The sequence below is a fragment of the Poecilia latipinna genome, unplaced genomic scaffold (assembly GCF_001443285.1).
Source record: "Poecilia latipinna isolate Pla-1442-1.1 unplaced genomic scaffold, P_latipinna-1.0 Scaffold545, whole genome shotgun sequence".
NCBI classification, from domain to species: Eukaryota; Metazoa; Chordata; class Actinopteri; order Cyprinodontiformes; family Poeciliidae; genus Poecilia; species Poecilia latipinna.
Window position 1 is genome coordinate 229,770 of NW_015113161.1, and position 17,418 is coordinate 247,187.

General features: G+C 38.6%; 1 protein-coding gene across 2 annotated transcripts in view; it reads left to right on the top strand.

Annotated features, from left to right (window-relative positions):
* LOC106952902 (piezo-type mechanosensitive ion channel component 2) overlaps positions 1-17,418 on the top strand; it is a 46,587-nt gene that overhangs the window by 3,511 nt on the left and 25,658 nt on the right. The window contains exons 1-16 of one of the 2 annotated variants that reach the window (XM_015041339.1): positions 2,313-2,629; positions 3,624-3,719; positions 6,983-7,084; positions 7,280-7,325; positions 8,702-8,861; positions 8,963-9,176; positions 9,845-10,058; positions 11,158-11,335; positions 11,559-11,657; positions 11,831-11,872; positions 12,862-12,994; positions 13,239-13,393; positions 14,005-14,271; positions 14,688-14,796; positions 15,039-15,160; positions 15,441-15,500. In XM_015041339.1, the coding sequence (XP_014896825.1) occupies positions 2,566-2,629; positions 3,624-3,719; positions 6,983-7,084; positions 7,280-7,325; positions 8,702-8,861; positions 8,963-9,176; positions 9,845-10,058; positions 11,158-11,335; positions 11,559-11,657; positions 11,831-11,872; positions 12,862-12,994; positions 13,239-13,393; positions 14,005-14,271; positions 14,688-14,796; positions 15,039-15,160; positions 15,441-15,500 (2,061 nt within the window). In that variant the 5' untranslated portion in view covers positions 2,313-2,565. Of the gene's footprint in view, positions 1-2,312; positions 2,630-3,623; positions 3,720-6,982; positions 7,085-7,279; positions 7,326-8,701; positions 8,862-8,962; positions 9,177-9,844; positions 10,059-11,157; positions 11,336-11,558; positions 11,658-11,830; positions 11,873-12,861; positions 12,995-13,238; positions 13,394-14,004; positions 14,272-14,687; positions 14,797-15,038; positions 15,161-15,440; positions 15,501-17,418 lie in introns of those variants that run through there. The other variant, XM_015041340.1, reaches the window with a different exon arrangement.

Consider the following 17,418-nt stretch of genomic DNA (forward strand, 5'->3'; position numbering starts at 1 on the left):
AGTTGGAGGGCCATGTGTTGAGGCGGTGTGCTTCGGGGCAGGAATTTCCAGGTTTGGAAAAAAAAAAAAAAAAAATAAATAAATATATCATTCTGTTCTTCTTTTTGAATTGGGACAATGTGTGTTACTTCCCAGATATTAACAAAGTCTAAACAAACAATTTTAATTCATGTAAATGGATCTGAGATACAGAAGTTGAATAACTCCCTTTGCATGGGGGGTCACTGGGCAGACTCATGAAAAAGACCCAGTCCACCCGTTTGTCTGACCACGCAGACGATTTTACTGAAATGTCACTTCCTCCTTCCTCACACCGCCACACCCCACTTTGCTTTAAGTATCCTCTGCTATTTGAATGGGAATAAATGCAAATACTGGGTGACTGGCATAGTTAAAGCACAATAAACAAACTGTGCAACCTCAACCACCATGCCAGACAACGACAACCACAACTACATTAAATCACTGCTGACTGGGAAGATTAATAGAAAAATCACAGACGTACAAAGAACTGAAGTCTGTCACTGTAGTCTCCACTGAGCTGCATAAATAACTTCAGAAAAAGGAAATAAACTTCATGTCTGGGCTTACAGAGCTTGTTGTTATTGTTGTTTTTATTAATTTTTTTTTTTTTAAAGTTGTGTCCTCTATATTATTTATTTCAGTTAAGTGGAGTTTAGCCTTGTTTAACAATTCAAAAATATTTCTATACTAAGAAGGCTGGTGGGAAAACAGGAACTGGAGATGGTTATTCATGCTTAATTTTCTCTCCTCTAGACTATTTTAATTCAATTTCACATGTGTAAATAAAAAAAAGCTCTTCGTTACCTTGAGTTGAGCGCAAACTTAGCTGCAAGGCCCTTAATAAAGAACAAAGAGTTCACATGACTTGTCTTCTATTATCTTTGCACTGCTGGTTACTTGTCAAATTGGATTGTCTTTTAAAATCCTGGCTCAAACTTTCACGATGGTCAAGCTTCAAATTGTTGACTCCAACTCGAGCTCCCAAGCCTTTAAATTAAAATCTTTTCTTTTCTCCCGAACAACCAGCTTTAAATAAAACAAAATTAAATTAAAACTCAAGGGAATTTCTCTGTGCGGACCTGATGCACCTCGACTGGCAAACAGGCTTCCTCTGTTTCTTTGCTGCCTGGTTTTAAAAAGCAATCTATACCATTCTTATCCAAACTTTCCCTATTATCATGTTCGTTTTTAAGCATCTGCAGTTGATAGACAACATAATCAGACACTGATTTTTTTGTTTTCATTTAAATATGGGGATGAATGAAGTCACACCTTTAAATTTTTTTTATCGTTTAAGTTACGCTGTCTTACTTTGTTTTTATTTTTAACAAGATGTATTTGTTTGTAAATGAAACGTATTCAGAATACAAACCGCAAAGATCAATCGTGTTCGTGCTGTTAGTGCTATTGAACACTAGGGGGCAGCCTTTCACTTGCTCCAAGGTCGAGGGTCAGAGAGTTTCCAGTTTTTTCCAAGGACACCTCAAAATCTTCTAAGTTTAATTCTTCATTTTAAGTTCAATCTGATAGATTTTATTCATTATTATTATTTTCCTTTTTAGAAAATAACTTCTAAAAGTAAAATTGCCCTAAGATGCAGTTTAAAGACTTAAATATACATTGGGTGTTTTCCCAGGGAAAGTTACAGACTACTCACTAAAAATATCTTTACATTGTTAAACTAGCAAAAAAAATAAAAAAAATAAAAGTATGGTAAAAATGCTTCAGTTAAATGTTTGGCACCAAACAGTTTGCTAAAAAAAATTAAAAATAACTCCAAATGTGCTATTTGTACTAGAAAAAATAACATTTATATTTTAAGGCGACATGATCTTGTGATATGTATTTTATACTTGACACAAAATGTATGTTATTGATTGTCTCAGCCTGCATACAGTGATTATTCCTCTGCAGTCACACCAGCGCTTTAATGGCCTCACAGCCATGAATATTAGATACACTTCCCTTCAACCTAGTGCAAATATGATGAGGCAGCGCGAGGGTCCATAAGAAAACAAATACGGCTGTTTGTCAATGTCTGTCTGGCCAGAAACATCGTTTTCAACAGAAATGAAAGCAGGAACACCTGCCTTGTGCGCACACAACATTTCCATGATGGATGTTCAATAATTACATTTAACCGTGGAAGCAGACTTTTTCCTGTCAGGTGAAAACAGAGGCTATCCTCCTGCGTGAGATTATCTGCAATATGAGTATAAGAGATGCAGCACATAATACGAGAGAGGTGAGGGAGGGAGTGGAGGGTGTGACAGAGACGCAAGCAAAGAGCAAAAAGGGAGTCACCATCAGTACCAGCATCATAAAGACAAGGTTTCCTTCTTGGAGTCCCGCCTGTTTCTGGGCTCCCGTTTTACCATTCCTGTTACTGTTTGAGGGCGTCGCACTTTTAAAAGCGGTTTCAGAGGACGCTTTGACGGAGGTTCACTTTCTACTTCGAAATGAGTGAGACGGTTGGATCTTTCCGTCCACCTTCCTGAAGCACTTATTTGCCGAGCGTTTTGTGTCTGAAGGGATCACAGCATGGCAGGGGAACTTGTGGTTGGGATACTTTATAACTTATTACTACCTCTGCTTCTGCTGACCGGTGAGTGTTTTTTTTTTCTTTGTTTTGTTTAAATTACTGCATTTTTTGGCTGTTTGAGGTTTTCAACTTACAATCTGAGATGCTGGTTAATAGTATGAACTTGATCAAATAAAGATCTCTCTAAGGTGAGCTGATAGAGAATTCAGATATGAGGCACTGAGAAAACACCAAAAGAAAAAAAAGTTTAACATGGAAAAATCTAGAGACCATAAAGTGATGGCTTTGGAAAAGCAATAAATTTATACTACAATCTGAGTGATTTTAGTGCATAGCTTCATCTTCAACTCTCTTTCTATGAACATCAGACTTTTTTGGGTTTCTTTTATTTCCTGAGGTGGTTTAGATTACTTTACTTTTGCTTATCGTTTCATTTGAAATAACTTAGCTTCTATTTAGAATGCGAATGTTGGGGTTTTTGAAAAGTAAATATCTTAACCAGTTCAGAATGGTATGTTTGTAATTGTTTTACTTCATCCTTTGCCACTCGCTCTTTTTGAACAGCATCAGTATTCCTCCAGCCAGAAATGACTCAGGATTCGGACATTATTGCTCTTACCTTTAACTGAAAAATGAGTCTGAAGAGCAAATGGAGAAGCTAAAATGTTTGTCTATTTTTGTGTTTCACTCTTTCTTTGGACATGTGTTTGTTTTACATTTCTGCTCGTTATTTCTTGACTAAATTCCAGTCAAGAATTTAGTCAATTTTAGGTGTTTTTAAATGTGCTATGCAAACAAATTAGTCTTTTAAACTCATATAAAATAATGCAAATAGAAAACTACAGAGGAGGGAACATTTCAGGTGTTTTATTATTATTATTATTATTATTATTATTATTATTATTATACTGAAAGGAGTTTACACTCAAAACAGCCTAATGGTTCTGTGTAGCTACTAGATAAATAAATGGTATAGTAAATCATAGAAGGCTGCTCCAATAGGCCTACCTGGACCATTTGTGTCCAACTCATTGGTTCTGTTTCCTTTCCTCCTCAGCTTCTTCGTTTCGCTATAATGGCCTCTCTCTGGTGTACTTTGTGTTTCTGCTCACCGTGCCGCTGCTGCCAAACCCGAGCCTGGTCTCCCTGAAAGGTGAGAGAAGCTCCTCTGACTCCGGTTGTATTTGAGATGAGGTGCATCTTGTCCCCCAGGTTCAATTATTCATGTCTGAATTAGGAATTTCATCATGCCAAGTCTAATTCTCGCACAAACACCCACTCCGTCATTTTAATGGCTTCAAATGCAGCATTAGGATTCAAATATGGGATTCCAAGCAGGTCCTATGTTTCATCTGATGTATTCAATGACATGCTTTAAAGCTGATTCAAAGTGGACTCTGTCGAGCTTCAGGGCTGCACACAGATTTTTGGATAGTTTGAATCATTTTCTCCATTATTTATTCTGTGAGAACTTCAGATGAGATGCTCTTATAGCCTTCATATCAATTAAAATGTTTTTCAGTAATTTGGTTCAACATGGCTGGCAGTTTTCAACATGGCTGTGTCTAGAAGCTCATAAAATGAAAATATGTCACAAAATTATGTAATTATGTAAACATGTCATTACAAAATGCTTCTATCTACAAAATTATCACTTGAAGCGTTTTGTGTTTTGTGTCTGCTTAAGAATACTTATTTTAAAGCACTCACTTTTAATGGCCTTTTGTTTTATGAGGTCTGTAGTGTTAAATTTTCTTTGTTAAATATTCGTCTTTATATTTAGTGTAAGCTTTTACAGGCTAATGATTAAAAATTTGTAGTTTTATGGACACATTTTCTTTATAATGCTATAATTTAATCACGATGCAGTCAATGAAAAATAGTACAAATAAGAAGTGCGACTTTTTTTTCTGAAACATCTGAAATTTGTGTTAAGCAACATGTGAATTCCTCTCCCACCTTCGAATGAGAACAAATTACTATGTTATGAGATTTTCTTAAAAAAAATGTATTGCTTGCCTGTTAATCACAGACCAAGCCTTAACTTTCCGTCCATCCGTCAGCCATCGCTTCCTCTAATCCCGCAGGGTTGGACAAACATGCTGTGCTAAGTTTTCAACCCAAAAGATGAGTTAAATAATTGATGTCTGATTTCTAAGGGTGAGTCAGGATGTTGTTTTTTTTTGAAGTGAGGATCTGTGAAGTTATTATCATCCCACAGTTCACTTACTTGTTGTAAAGTGAGGTTAATGAACGTCTGATAATCTGACTGGACGTCTGCTGACTCAGTCTGCCTTCATACACTGATTTGGGAGAAGGGAGGAAATCATCAAACAACTCTGACATCTGGAAAGTCCAGGAATAAACCACCTTTGCAGCTGCTGCACGACTGACGTCTAACACTTTACCCTGTTCAGAAGAGGTGGAGCGGCTGAACAGAAACCTACGTTATAGGTTAGAGAACACGGACATACAACACCAAAGATAACAATGAGATTGTAAACTGTTAGTGTCTGTCGGCATCTATTATCCTGCTAGTGAGAACAGTTTCAGTTTGAGTGCTTTTAAACTAATAAAGTCAACTAAATGGTGTGCATTTAAGTAGTTTATTAGGCTTGTGCTGCTTACTTAGCAGCTAAGATTATCTGAAGAAAACAAACTCTTTTGGCAGCATCCGCTAAAGTTATTAACACTTGATTGACAGTAGCATTATATGGCATACATACAGTTTACCATCTAACATCTTATTTCATTTTGTGATAGAATTTCAGAGATCAGATTGTTGTGGATTAAAAAAAAAATCGCTCTGTGAAGAATGACCCGGTAGACCGGGTCACAGGTTTTGGCCCAATATTTGATCAAAACTTTTTTCTTTTTCTTTTTTTTTTTTACTTCTGTCCTGACAGGAGAAACCCAACACTTAGGTTAAAAAAAAAAAAAAAAAAAAACTCTGTAGGATAATAACCTCAATGCACAGTGAGCGTACGCATAAACACAACAATCCAGCACAGTTAGTGGTTTGAACTTTAACACTTGCTCCCTCATAACTGTGTTATAATAAACATCATATATGGACTTGTCTTATGGAGCAGATTTAATAGGTCAGACATGAGTGAGTAGGTCATGCGTGTTCCTCGGATCGATCGCTGCAAACAGATGAATTAAAGCGCCGTTGCCCCTCCCTCAAAGTACTTTGTAAAGGGGGCGCTGGAGGGAAGTGGTAGGAGTGACCGAATTAATTATGTATAGCCTGGTAATTACAGCAAAGAATTAAAAGATGTGATGTCAGCAATCTTCTATCTCCATTGTCACCGGAAAAAAAAAAACCCTGATTGCCTCTACATATATTTTGCTCTCCATAATTCGATCCTGGACTAAGTGATGAAATGTGTGTTCATCTCATGTGTGTGCGCAGTGTGTTTTATTATTGGGCCCGCCTGTAATTCTCAGAGCGTGCGTGTGTATCTGTGTAAGCAGAGAGGTTTAAGTGAAACAATGCTTTTAGTAAAAATGGTGAACATCAACAACACATCCGCTGGCTCAGCTGCAGCTGAGCTGCGTCAGCTGTTTGTCTTCTCCAACGTTCTGATCGCAAGAGTGAAACTCCAGGAAATCGATAAGGAATGGTTTCATTTATCTGGATTTTCAGCCAAAATTTATTGCACCACTACTTGTTTTTTGTTGTTGTTTTTTTTACATGTAATATGCTCTTAAATGCAGCTAATTCACAAAGTCATCTGGGATGTGTGTGCAGTGATGGAGGGTTCAACTATAGAGGTTTATTTTTATATTTTATATTTGGATTTGATAGCTTAAAGCAAAAATCGACTTACCAGAAATAACCGAGTATGGTCGTAAACACTTTCTGAGAAATACTTTAGTTAATCAAAACAAACAAAAAAAGGTACTCAGTTCCATAATGAAACATATAGTAATCACAAAAATATTCACACCCCTCAAACCTTTTCACATTTGGTCATAACTAAAAGCTTTAATGTATTTTCGAGGGATTTAAGTCTAAACAAATCTAAAAAGAGTGGGATTATTAAGTCCCTTAATTAGTAATAATCATTTACCTGTGTGTGTAATTTAAAGGGGCGGTTTTATGTATTTTCCAGGCACATAGTGACATTTTATAGCAGAATCATTTACTATGTTACCGTCAGTTGTTGTAAGCTGCTATGGTTATGACACCAACTTTGATCTTTTGTTTTTAATCTGCATTATGATACTCTGTAGCTTGTGGCAGAACACAGCACATCACCATCCAGACTTTGAAGCATGGCGGTGGCAGCATCATGTTGTGGACACTGAAGGCGGTCAAAGTTGATGTGAAGATGGACTGAGCTAAACACAGAGTAGCATAAGTAGAAAAGATGTGAATACTTTGTGTTCTTCTTCTTTTGCTCTCTTTAGGTAAAACGGGCCAGTTTATCCGGTTGATAGTCTACGTTAGTGTGACCTTCCTGGCCCTGCAGTGCTTCATGCAGGTCGCCTTCAGCTACCTCCCTCCACATGGTAAAAAAACAAAACAAAAAAAAAAACAACAACTTGTTACTCGTCTTAGCACATTTTTAAAACGCCATATATCCTGGAAATGAAACTAAAACACAAGAAGAACAACAACAACACATGGATCCCATGCTGTTATTGCAGACCTTTAGATGAAACAGTTTTCCTAAGCTGTGCTCTTTTCACCATTTCCTTTAACAGTTGCTGGGATCTGGGAAGAAGTCCTTTACCACTTAGGAATTGTGAGGTATGAAGTACTTGACACTTGTAATTTCAAAGCCGTTGTGTCTTTTATTTTATATCGTTTACTCTTGTGAACTTAATGTTTTTCTATGTCACATTAAAGGTAAAGTAGCAGAGCATGAATGGGTGCATTAAGTAGAGCAGCAAATCTCACAACAGAACGACAAACTAAATGTTTCCCACAAAAAAATGTCTCAGATTCTCTTACTTCTTTTCCTCACATTTTTGTCTGCAGCCGTGTTGCGCCTGCAAAAGTTGCATGTGATTTGTTGTTGTAAGTGTAAAAATTCAAGTTTAAACTCTTATGAATTGTATTTGTAGATAACTTAGTTCTTTGGTTAAACTAGCTGCAGGACTTGCAGTGGTCCATTTTCCTTTATGTCTCGCCCAATGACACAACAATTGAAACGAACTGAGCGGGGATTTGAACCAGCAACCCACTGGTTATAAGATGAACTCCTACCAACATTCCCACCTTCACCCCTATTACATGATGCTTGGATTGGGGAGTCTCGAATAAAAATCAGAAGAATGGCATTATAGACAGATGAAGCCAGAATGCCTCTGCTTTTGCTGTTTTAAAACAAACAAGTAGGAACCCCCCCCCCACAAAATAATTAGATTAATTAATTGCCAGGTATAGCTAAAATGCCACAGAGTCTTGACTTTACATGTGAAACTCTGTAATGGTTTACGATGATTTTCTGAGGCTGACATAAACCCACAAGCCTCTCCATGGGCTGCATCGCTGGACTTTATGTGAAAATGGTCATTCTAGCAAATAGAGGGTACGAAAGGTCATAGATACTGAAACAAAAAAAAACTTAACCGGTCATTACAGTTTTTTATGGTACTCATATCTCCAAGGAGTGCTTATTGCGTACAGTGCACTTAATGCTTAGATCAGCTTGTCTTGCTGCAACACAGCTTTTATTTTATATTGACCTTTATTTAATCTGGATATAAGGCTCTGGAGATTTAGGGTGTCCCAGTGAAAACAGACAGCAGCTCAATACAGCAATAGTCACAACACACACACACACACACACACACACACGCACGCACACACACACACACTATACCCAGGACACGTAAGCAAGAGCAGCATAGAAGATCATCAGAAAGGCATGAAATCAGAAGCTTTGCAAACTACAAGTCATTCCTCCTAGTGCTGTTTACACACCAGATGAAAAAAAGAGGATGCTTCTTCACCACACTAGTTAAGCGAGTCATAAGATTTTATTTTTGTGTGAACCTGGATGGATGTATTTTCAGAATGGCCGCTTTCCCCAAAGTCTGAGACTTGCAGTCCGTTGCAGTCAGAGAGCTTCATTAGCCAGCTGTGTTTTTGCTGTGAATTATTATTATGTTTTTTCCCAGATTCAGTTTGGTTGACACAGCAGACATCGTGCGACTCTTGGCCCCAGACATCGGCCTCTGCCTCTCTGTCCTGTTCCTTCTGAGGCTGTGCCGGAAACTGCTGCGCCCTGCGCCCCAAGTCAACCTCCATGAAAACGGGATCCCTTCTTTGCCCTCGGAGGTGTCAGCAGATCTACTTTCGCAATGACGCAATTGTATCAAAGTAACATGCAGTCAAAATAAGACTTTGTTTTTTTTTTTGTTTTGTTTTTTGTCTTACAGGATGTGGAAACCTCTGACACAGAATCAGAGGGAGAATATGAAACAGAGGCCTCGTCTTTTGACAGCTCTGAGGAGACCACTCTGCCGGTTCAGTCCGGCCCGCCGCAGTTTGTCCAGAAGCTGATCATGTTTGCGGCCGGAGTGAGGCTGCTGCTGTCAGCCATCATGAACACGGCGGGGAAAGTGGTGGTCACTCTGCTGCTGGGGCTGGCAGGTACATCACAGAGCCGACTTTAGGTTGTCTGAACGTGATGCTAACACGATACCCGCCCTAGTTATCGATTAGAACGAATCGCATCTCGCCCAGCATGAACCAGGCAACGATTTTTTTTAAAAAAATTAGCCGTCACCTGCTAAATTATTTAGGTGTAAAACTGTCGGAAAATAGGAGTTGTGCAAGCAGCACAATGTGTTACGTTGAAACATCAGGGAGGGAGATGTTGCTGTCGTACAGCACTGACAGCAGCTGCTCCTCACATCGAAAGAAAGTCGATTCATTTAATCTGCCAGAGATTTACTGAAAAAAAAAATAGATACATGTGGGAGTAGATAGATAGATAGATAGATAGATAGATAGATAGATAGATAGATAGATAGATAGATAGATAGATAGATAGATAGATAGATAGATAGATAGATTTCCAAATCTAATAGATTATAAGACCCTTTAAAGAATGAAATGTCATTATTTTTAGGGATTTCTTTGGGCTCTAGTCTTTACCGGGTTGTGAGAGAGAGGGAAGACATGCAGCAAAGGTCGACGGGTCGGATACAACAAACCCGTGACCTGTTTCCAACTTTCTAGTTTTTCCACACATGTGGGTTTTGTCTGACTCCTCTCTTTTCTGTTTGTTGTCCCACTCTGTGTCCACGTGTCTGCAGGCATTGTACTGCCTTCCCTCACCTCAGGAGTGTACTTTGGGGTGTTTTTGGGACTGGTTTGGTGGTGGATATTCAGTCGCTCCATTAGCATGCTGCTTTTCAGCTCCCTGTGTGTGATGATGGCCATCTTCAGCGGAGGACACCTGCTGGCTCTGTACCTCTACCAGCTGCCCCTGTCCCAGAAGCTCATCCCACCAGATGATGTTTACGCCAGGTAAAAAAAAGATTACACAAACGTGAGTTTGAGGATAAAATCACGGGGAAAATGTTTCTTTTTTGGATGTCGAGGTGCATTTGTCATTCAACCTCGTCTTTAGTAACTGACCCTGGGGGGGGGGGGGGGCCCAAAACTTAAGACATTTTAAATAATTACTTTGATTGATTTCACGCACTGAAAAAAAGAAAACAGGTGATCTAACTTTTACAAAAATTAGTTAATTTGCTACAAGTACTCAACTGAAGTTTATCCAAGCAAATATATTAAGTTTATTAATTTGTCATGTTAAACAAACATAACTAATGCAAGTCTGACAAATTAATTTCAATTACATGTAGCAAACTGTTTTGCGTTGGAACTCCATTCTCTCAGATGGTTCTTACTCTCACCAGGTCAGAAAATAAAATAACAATCAGATGCAACATTTTCTCTTATGCCAGTGTTATTAAACAATATGTCTTATTGCTTTTACTGGAATTTAACTTATCATCAGCAGACAGTAAGAACTAAAAATAGCCTTCTCAACATTTACTGGTACCCCTGGTAAATAAGTTTTAAAATATGCAAAATAAATTCACATTTTTCCTCAGCAGGAATGATTTCACACAAAAATATTTAGGAACATCTGAGCTTTAATTTGCAGAGATCAAGAAATTGCTGCTTTCTAAAATCAAAGAGAGCTTTGAGGGTCTGTGAAAGAGAAACGGGCCCACAGCATCACACATCCTTTTTATCTTTTTGCATATTTTTCTGCATTGAGACTTAAAAAAAAAAAATAAAAAAAAAACATAACATGAACTAAAATCTGCAGCTGTTTTACCTCCTTTTAATATCTGATTTAAAAAAACAAAAAAGAAGTGTCTTTATCCACGATTTAGAATTTAAACAGAGGACGAACCTTTTAACTCTGTGTTTGTTTGGATTAATCCACACTTCTCTCAACCTGCTTTAAGTCCCCCTCCTTCATAAATATTCACCCTGTCTAATTTTCCCCACATCTTTTGCCAACTCAACTGAACAAGTCACAAGATTTCCCCCTCGTTCTTTAGCGTGGCTTCCTTTTCCTTCATCCTGTCGTTCTTCCGTCTCCATCCAGGTTGTTTGGTATGACGGGAGTTATCCGAACCGACGGTTCGACGCCCCACAGCCTCAGTCTGCATCCACACGTCTGCTGGCCTGACTTCGTCAACCCCTTGGTTCTTCTGCTGCTCTACTACACGCTGGTGGCTCTGCTGCACAAATGGGTCCAAATCACAGAGGAGGTCCGTGACGATGTGAGGGGCAGCTGTGGTTAGGTTCCAGGTTTATGCATGCATGCACGAGTTGCTGCTTTCCAAGCCGTCTTTCCTCTGTCGTTCGCTCTCATTTTTGCTTGTTATCAATATTACATATTGAGTATTGTTTTTTTTTTTTTTTTTATAACCGCTGCTGGATCATAAACAATATTTACATCATATCAGAGGTTTACTAGGTTTTAATAGCTGCTTTCCATGTCAGGATACTGCTGACGTTGACAAATCTGACAGCCCATTAGAAAGCCCTGAAGTTCCTCCGAGCTTTTCCAGAGTCATCTACATCACAGGAGATAAGCAAGAGGTGACATGTAAACATCATTATTTGACTTTTAAGTAATACTGTGTTGTTAAAAAAAAATAAAAAGTCAGCATTTCAGCCTGTAATGGTAGTTGTTCTTTATGGAAATGTATGACAAACAGAATTATGCTCATGTAGCTAATGTCACTCCAATAACTCACAAATGTCTCTCTTAGCTCTTGAGCAGCACAGATGAAGAAACTTATCTGCCTGATGAGGTAAACAGTTCTCTTATGTGTTTATACAAATAGGCTATATTGCCAAAAGTATCTTGAGCTTTGCCTTCTTTACTCTAATGCAGCTCACTTTTTGCATCTAAAACAGCAGCTTTAACTCTATTGTTAAGCTATTCCACAACATTTAGGAGCATTTGTGAGGTCAGACACTGATGCTGGACAGCACAGTCTGCCTCGTAGGCTCTGGTCTCATCCAGCCCCGAGGTGTTAATCAGGTTGATGTCAGGGCGGTGCAGTCTCACGTTCATTTCATCCAGGAGATTGAAATTGTCCAAATTGTCTTTGAACCCTGAAGCATAAAGAGTTTTTTTTTACTCGAACTAAGGGGCCAAGCCCTGATAAACAACCTCACACTGTCAGGCTCCCTCCATTAACCTGTACGCTTAACACAATGCAGTCAGGAATGTATCATTCTCCTGACAGCCACAAAATCCATACTCCTGCATCGGACTGCCTGACAGATGAAGGTGATTTATCACCCCAAAGAACAAGTTTCCATTTGTTTAATATTACAACAGAAAGCTTTAGAGCAGCGCATCTGATGCTTTACATTACACTTTGTGATGTAATGCTTACATGCAGCTGCTTTTAAATCAAGACCCATTTCAGGAAGCTCTCCTGCAGAAAGTGGTGGTGTTCTTATTTTTCATTTTTTTAATACAGCACACAGTAATGTCTGTGATTTCTGAGCCCAAATGATTGTTCTTCCCAAATACGTTTAAGTTGTTTTTAAATACCTATAACACTGACTGTGTAGCTTTCAGTGGCAAGAAAATGTTCATAAGTAGAAACGTTGTAGAGATGCCATCCTGTTGCTGTCCCAGTGGAAGAGATTGGTTCACCTGAACTCTGTCAATCGGAGGGATTTTCTCAATATGTTTCCCAGCAAACTGTACTGATAATCTGATTACACTGCACAGTTGTTTAAAAAGTCTACAGATGGTTTTATTAATCTGTTTTTGTTCTTTCAGTCGATGGTTTTGATGACTAGAGGTTCCTGGCAGAACGTCCACAGCAACAATCTTGGGTGCCTGGTGGAGGAAGCCGGATACGTAAACCGCTACTCTCTGTCTCTTCACGAAGAAAACGACTCTCCTCCACCTGGTAATCAGAGCTCAAGAATTAAACTGCCTCAGGAAGAAGGGACGCGTTCAGGACTGTGCAAAAAACATTTTCAGATATTTTTGTTGTTTTTTGAGCCTCTTAACTCTAGCCTCTACTCTTCATTCAGTCACGAAAAGACTGAAGGAGGGAGAGATGAAACAAGATATGCAAACATAACGCCTGAAAAGCTATCAAATTCGAATTTTTAAGTTTTATTGTTTTTCCTCTTTCTCTTTCACATTAGAGGCAGAAAATGATGAAGGCCTGGCAAACAGGAGTGAGGAAGCCTCCAGGAGCCTGACAGAAACCTCGCCTGCCCCTTCGGGCCCCAGCGGCCTCGTTGTCTTCGGGCGTCTGCTGCAGAAACACAGCTACGTTAGCGCCCTCGTCATCATGATGGTAAGGTCGACAAGTAACACTTTACACATCTATTGCTGTGATATGCATAGATGCGTAACACAGCCATAGAGAAACGCAACTACTGTTTCTCAACAGGGGAGGGAAACGTTTCTGCAGCCACACTAAGACAACCTGTGGTTGTTACAGAGCTGTAATTGTTTTAGTGCTCCCACAGTGGGACTCACACAGATCAGTGGGAATGGAACTGGAAAGCCACTGGGAGGAATTGTGAATTAATTGCGTGAGCGCTTTGCATTAGACCACTCAGTCCGTAACAAGTAAGCAAACTGCTCCACTACCAGAGCTGCAGAGGACGGCAGCAGACACAATAAATGCAAACAAAACTATGTTTAGGTAAGAACTAATAATTAATCGCTCTTGTACTCTTCATCTTTGAATTTCATTCCTGTTAACTAACCATAATGTAGCAAACAAGAACTAAAAATTGAGCAAATAAAGTCTGGTTCAAAATCAATGATTGACAGAAAAAACAACTTTTGTGTTCAAACGCTAAAGAGACATGCTCACAATTATAGTAACCTGAGGTAAATCTGAGAAAAAAAATAAATCTGTCGTAAAACTGTCAAACAACCTGACTCCTTTATGTCTAGGTGTGGAGTATAACTTACAACAACTGGCTGACCTTTGCCCTGCTGGTGTGGTCCTGCTTCATCTGGATGATGCGAGACCGCCGGCGGTACGCCATGATGTCCGCCCCTTTCCTTGCCGCCTACGGCACCGTCCTGGTGGTGCTGGGCTTCCTGAGCGGGCTGCGCTTGAGCCGAGCCGAGCTGTATCCAGGGCTGCCCCCCGCAGTGATAGTGGACTTTGACCTGAACAGCTACCACCCTGCACCTTGTGTCCACCTGGGAGCCAAGGTGAGTCACGACTCATGAGATCCACCAGCCTAAAATGGAAAAACTATGACAAACACTTTTTTTGTTTTGTTGAAGTTTTGCAAAAAAGACCAGATTTCCTTCGGTATTAGATGAATTTATTCTACGTTACAGAACAATCCAACACATTTGCTAATATATTTGTAGTAAACATGAAATACAAAAACAAAAAAAAATGTGTCTAAAGTTTTGGCGTCATCCTAATGTGAAGTTTAAGCTCCCTTGATCCAGCATTTCTTTTAATCAAGCATTGTTCTAAATACTCTTGTGAAATTAAAAGTATTAACAGGTCGGTTCCAACCTCTAAGCTTTTCTGCCGCGGATGTCTGAAAAATATCTAAACACGCCAGGAAATCCTGGCGTTTCTGTGTGTGATTCGCTGCCTTCTTCTTCTGCAGGTCTTCTACACCTTCAGCTTCTGGGTAATGTTTCGCCAGCAGCTGAAAGAAAGAAAGGAGGAGCAGAACATGAAGAAGGAATCTCTTGAAGACATTACATCCGTCCCACGTAAATGAGCTTAAATTGCTTCTCTCAGTGTTTTTTTTGGACAGAAATGAGATATATATATATATATATATATATATATATATATATATATATATATATATATATATATATATATATATATATATATATATAATCATCCTCACATCATTCTCTTTAGTTTTTGTAATTCTCACAAATATTTATCCTTTTTCATTCCAACTTCCCTTTTTGTCTTCACTTCTTTTTGATTTCCTTCGTTTCAGCGGAGGAAAACCAGCCGTCGCCTCTGGTAGGGATGCTGATCTCAGGGGTCAAAGGGCTTCTCATCAAATACTGGATCCTGTTCTGCTGCTCCATGTTCTTCATAGTAAGCTTCTCTGGAAAGGTGAGTAATTAATTCATTATTATATAATAATTAATTCATATAATTCATGTGATGGAACATGCAAATGATTTTGTTGATCCTATTTTTTTTCCTGCTTTTGATACATTTCATTTTACCATTATATTGGCAGCCAGGTGTCTAAATCATTTTCTGAAGGAAAACGTAGATAAGCTGTATTTTTGCAATGCTGTAATCTATAATCTCTAAAAAAAAATAGATGCTACATATATATATATATATATATATATATATATATCTTATTTTTTTTTTGCTTGTTCAGGTGGTTGTGTACAAAATCCTCTACATCGTCCTCTTCCTCCTGTGTGTCGTTCTATATCAGGTTAGTATATTTTATTATTTGGTGAATCATTATCATTATTATTTAATCCAGTATATTAATATTATTGTTTAAGTTAGCAGCCTGTTCTAATACTGTATGGCTAATATACACAGAAACAATCCTGAACAGCATCCTGTTGTTGGCCTGAAGTGCTTTGCGTTTGAACATAGTGTTGCTGCATTATGAAGTGGTTGAATTAAAAGCATTTGTCTAATGATTACACATATTAATTTATAGTGTGGCAGCGTAAATGAATAGAGATTGAAACTGAAGTATTTGTTGTTTATTTTGCAAACATATGCGACAAATAATCCTTGCGTTGTGGTCATGGTTCAAACCAAATGTTTGACCTCAGGCGCTTTCAAGTGTTTCATCAGATATTAAACCTGTTCAGAAGGAACTTCCATGTGTGTTAATGTGTTAAAAAGCAGGTTAAGTGGATGTATTGGAGGGATTTGTCACAAAACATCACTTCCTGTCACACTTTAGGAGTTTTTCTACCTGTCAGATTAAATTAATCAGTACAAAATGACCCTGCGTCCTGAAGTGAAGGGATCTTCATCAGCGGAGACAAAACGTTTGCACTGTGCTGCATTAAATTACATATTTCGTGGTTGTTGCTGTGCTGTTTGAGTAGGACCTGTGTCAAAGTAAATGCTGCAGCACACTGGGTCACTTGCTGCATTTATTATTACATGGGTGCAGTGGCACTCTCACTGCTGCAGATCACATCACAGTGGGCACAGTGTGATCTCCTATCAGGTTTATGTTCAGGTCAGGACATTTCTGAAAACCATGTGTGGAGATGGCGGCCTTAGAACCAGAAGCAGCAGTTTCTTTGGGAAGACTGGGCCAAAGTACCTGTTGGCAGATCCAAATGTCTAATTGTAAAGTAGAGCAATCGATTGCTGGCAGCGATTTCTGCAAAAGTTGCTGTCTCAAATTTTACCTGATGAGTTGCATCATTTTTTTTTTTTTGGTCAATGTCAATTTTTATCTGTTTATCTATATAAAATATTCAGCTGAATCAGTAATTAAATGCCAAATCTGATGTCTGCTAGATGTGCAATAAAGAGTAAAGAACTACATTAAACTATGTCTGCATATAAGCGATGTACAAATTCTTTGTTGTTGTTCTACGAATATCTAATTTTTCTAATTGTGTTCAAAAGAAAATGTGGGGAAAACCTGCTTGTTTTACAGCATCTGAGTTAAATAGACGACTAAATCTGGACAGATTAACTGAATCTACACAAAATGGTTTAGATAAAAGATGGAGATGCTGCATTAAGGGAAATGTGAACCTGTAGCGGCCAATAAAGACATAAAGTCACTTTGCTTTTAGTTTTAAACTTAAACAGACATCCAAACTAACATCAGTGAATCATCTTGTGTTGATTTCTGAAGAAACACACACACACACGCAGCCTCTGAACCAATCTTCTCTGCTGTTTTTCAGCTAAAAGTATCGATTATGACTGTCAAGCTCGCACGCAACCATTTTTTATTTATTTTTTTGCCTTAGTTTTACTGGTTTTCCTTCCCCCTATTATGTTTCTGCTGACCTTTTAGAGAGACAGCCGGCACTTACTGGAAGGCCTTAATGGCTGTGGAGATTACATGAGACAATGTTGTTTCTCTATTTGAACAACATCAGCAGCAACCTGGTGTTTTACATACTCACACCGAGGGGGAAGCAATGGCAGAACGATCATTTATGATGTTCTCGTGTGTTTCCTCACAGGAAACGCACTTACTGTGCTTTCAAACTAAACTATCACCCCTCGAGCTATTTTCACACTTTTGTGACATTAAGAGCACAAACTTTAAAATTGTGTTTTTTTGGGGGGGGGGGGGGGTTTTTTTTTTTTTTTTTGGGCCAACAAAAAGAAAGGGGGGGGAAAGAAAAAACCCTTTT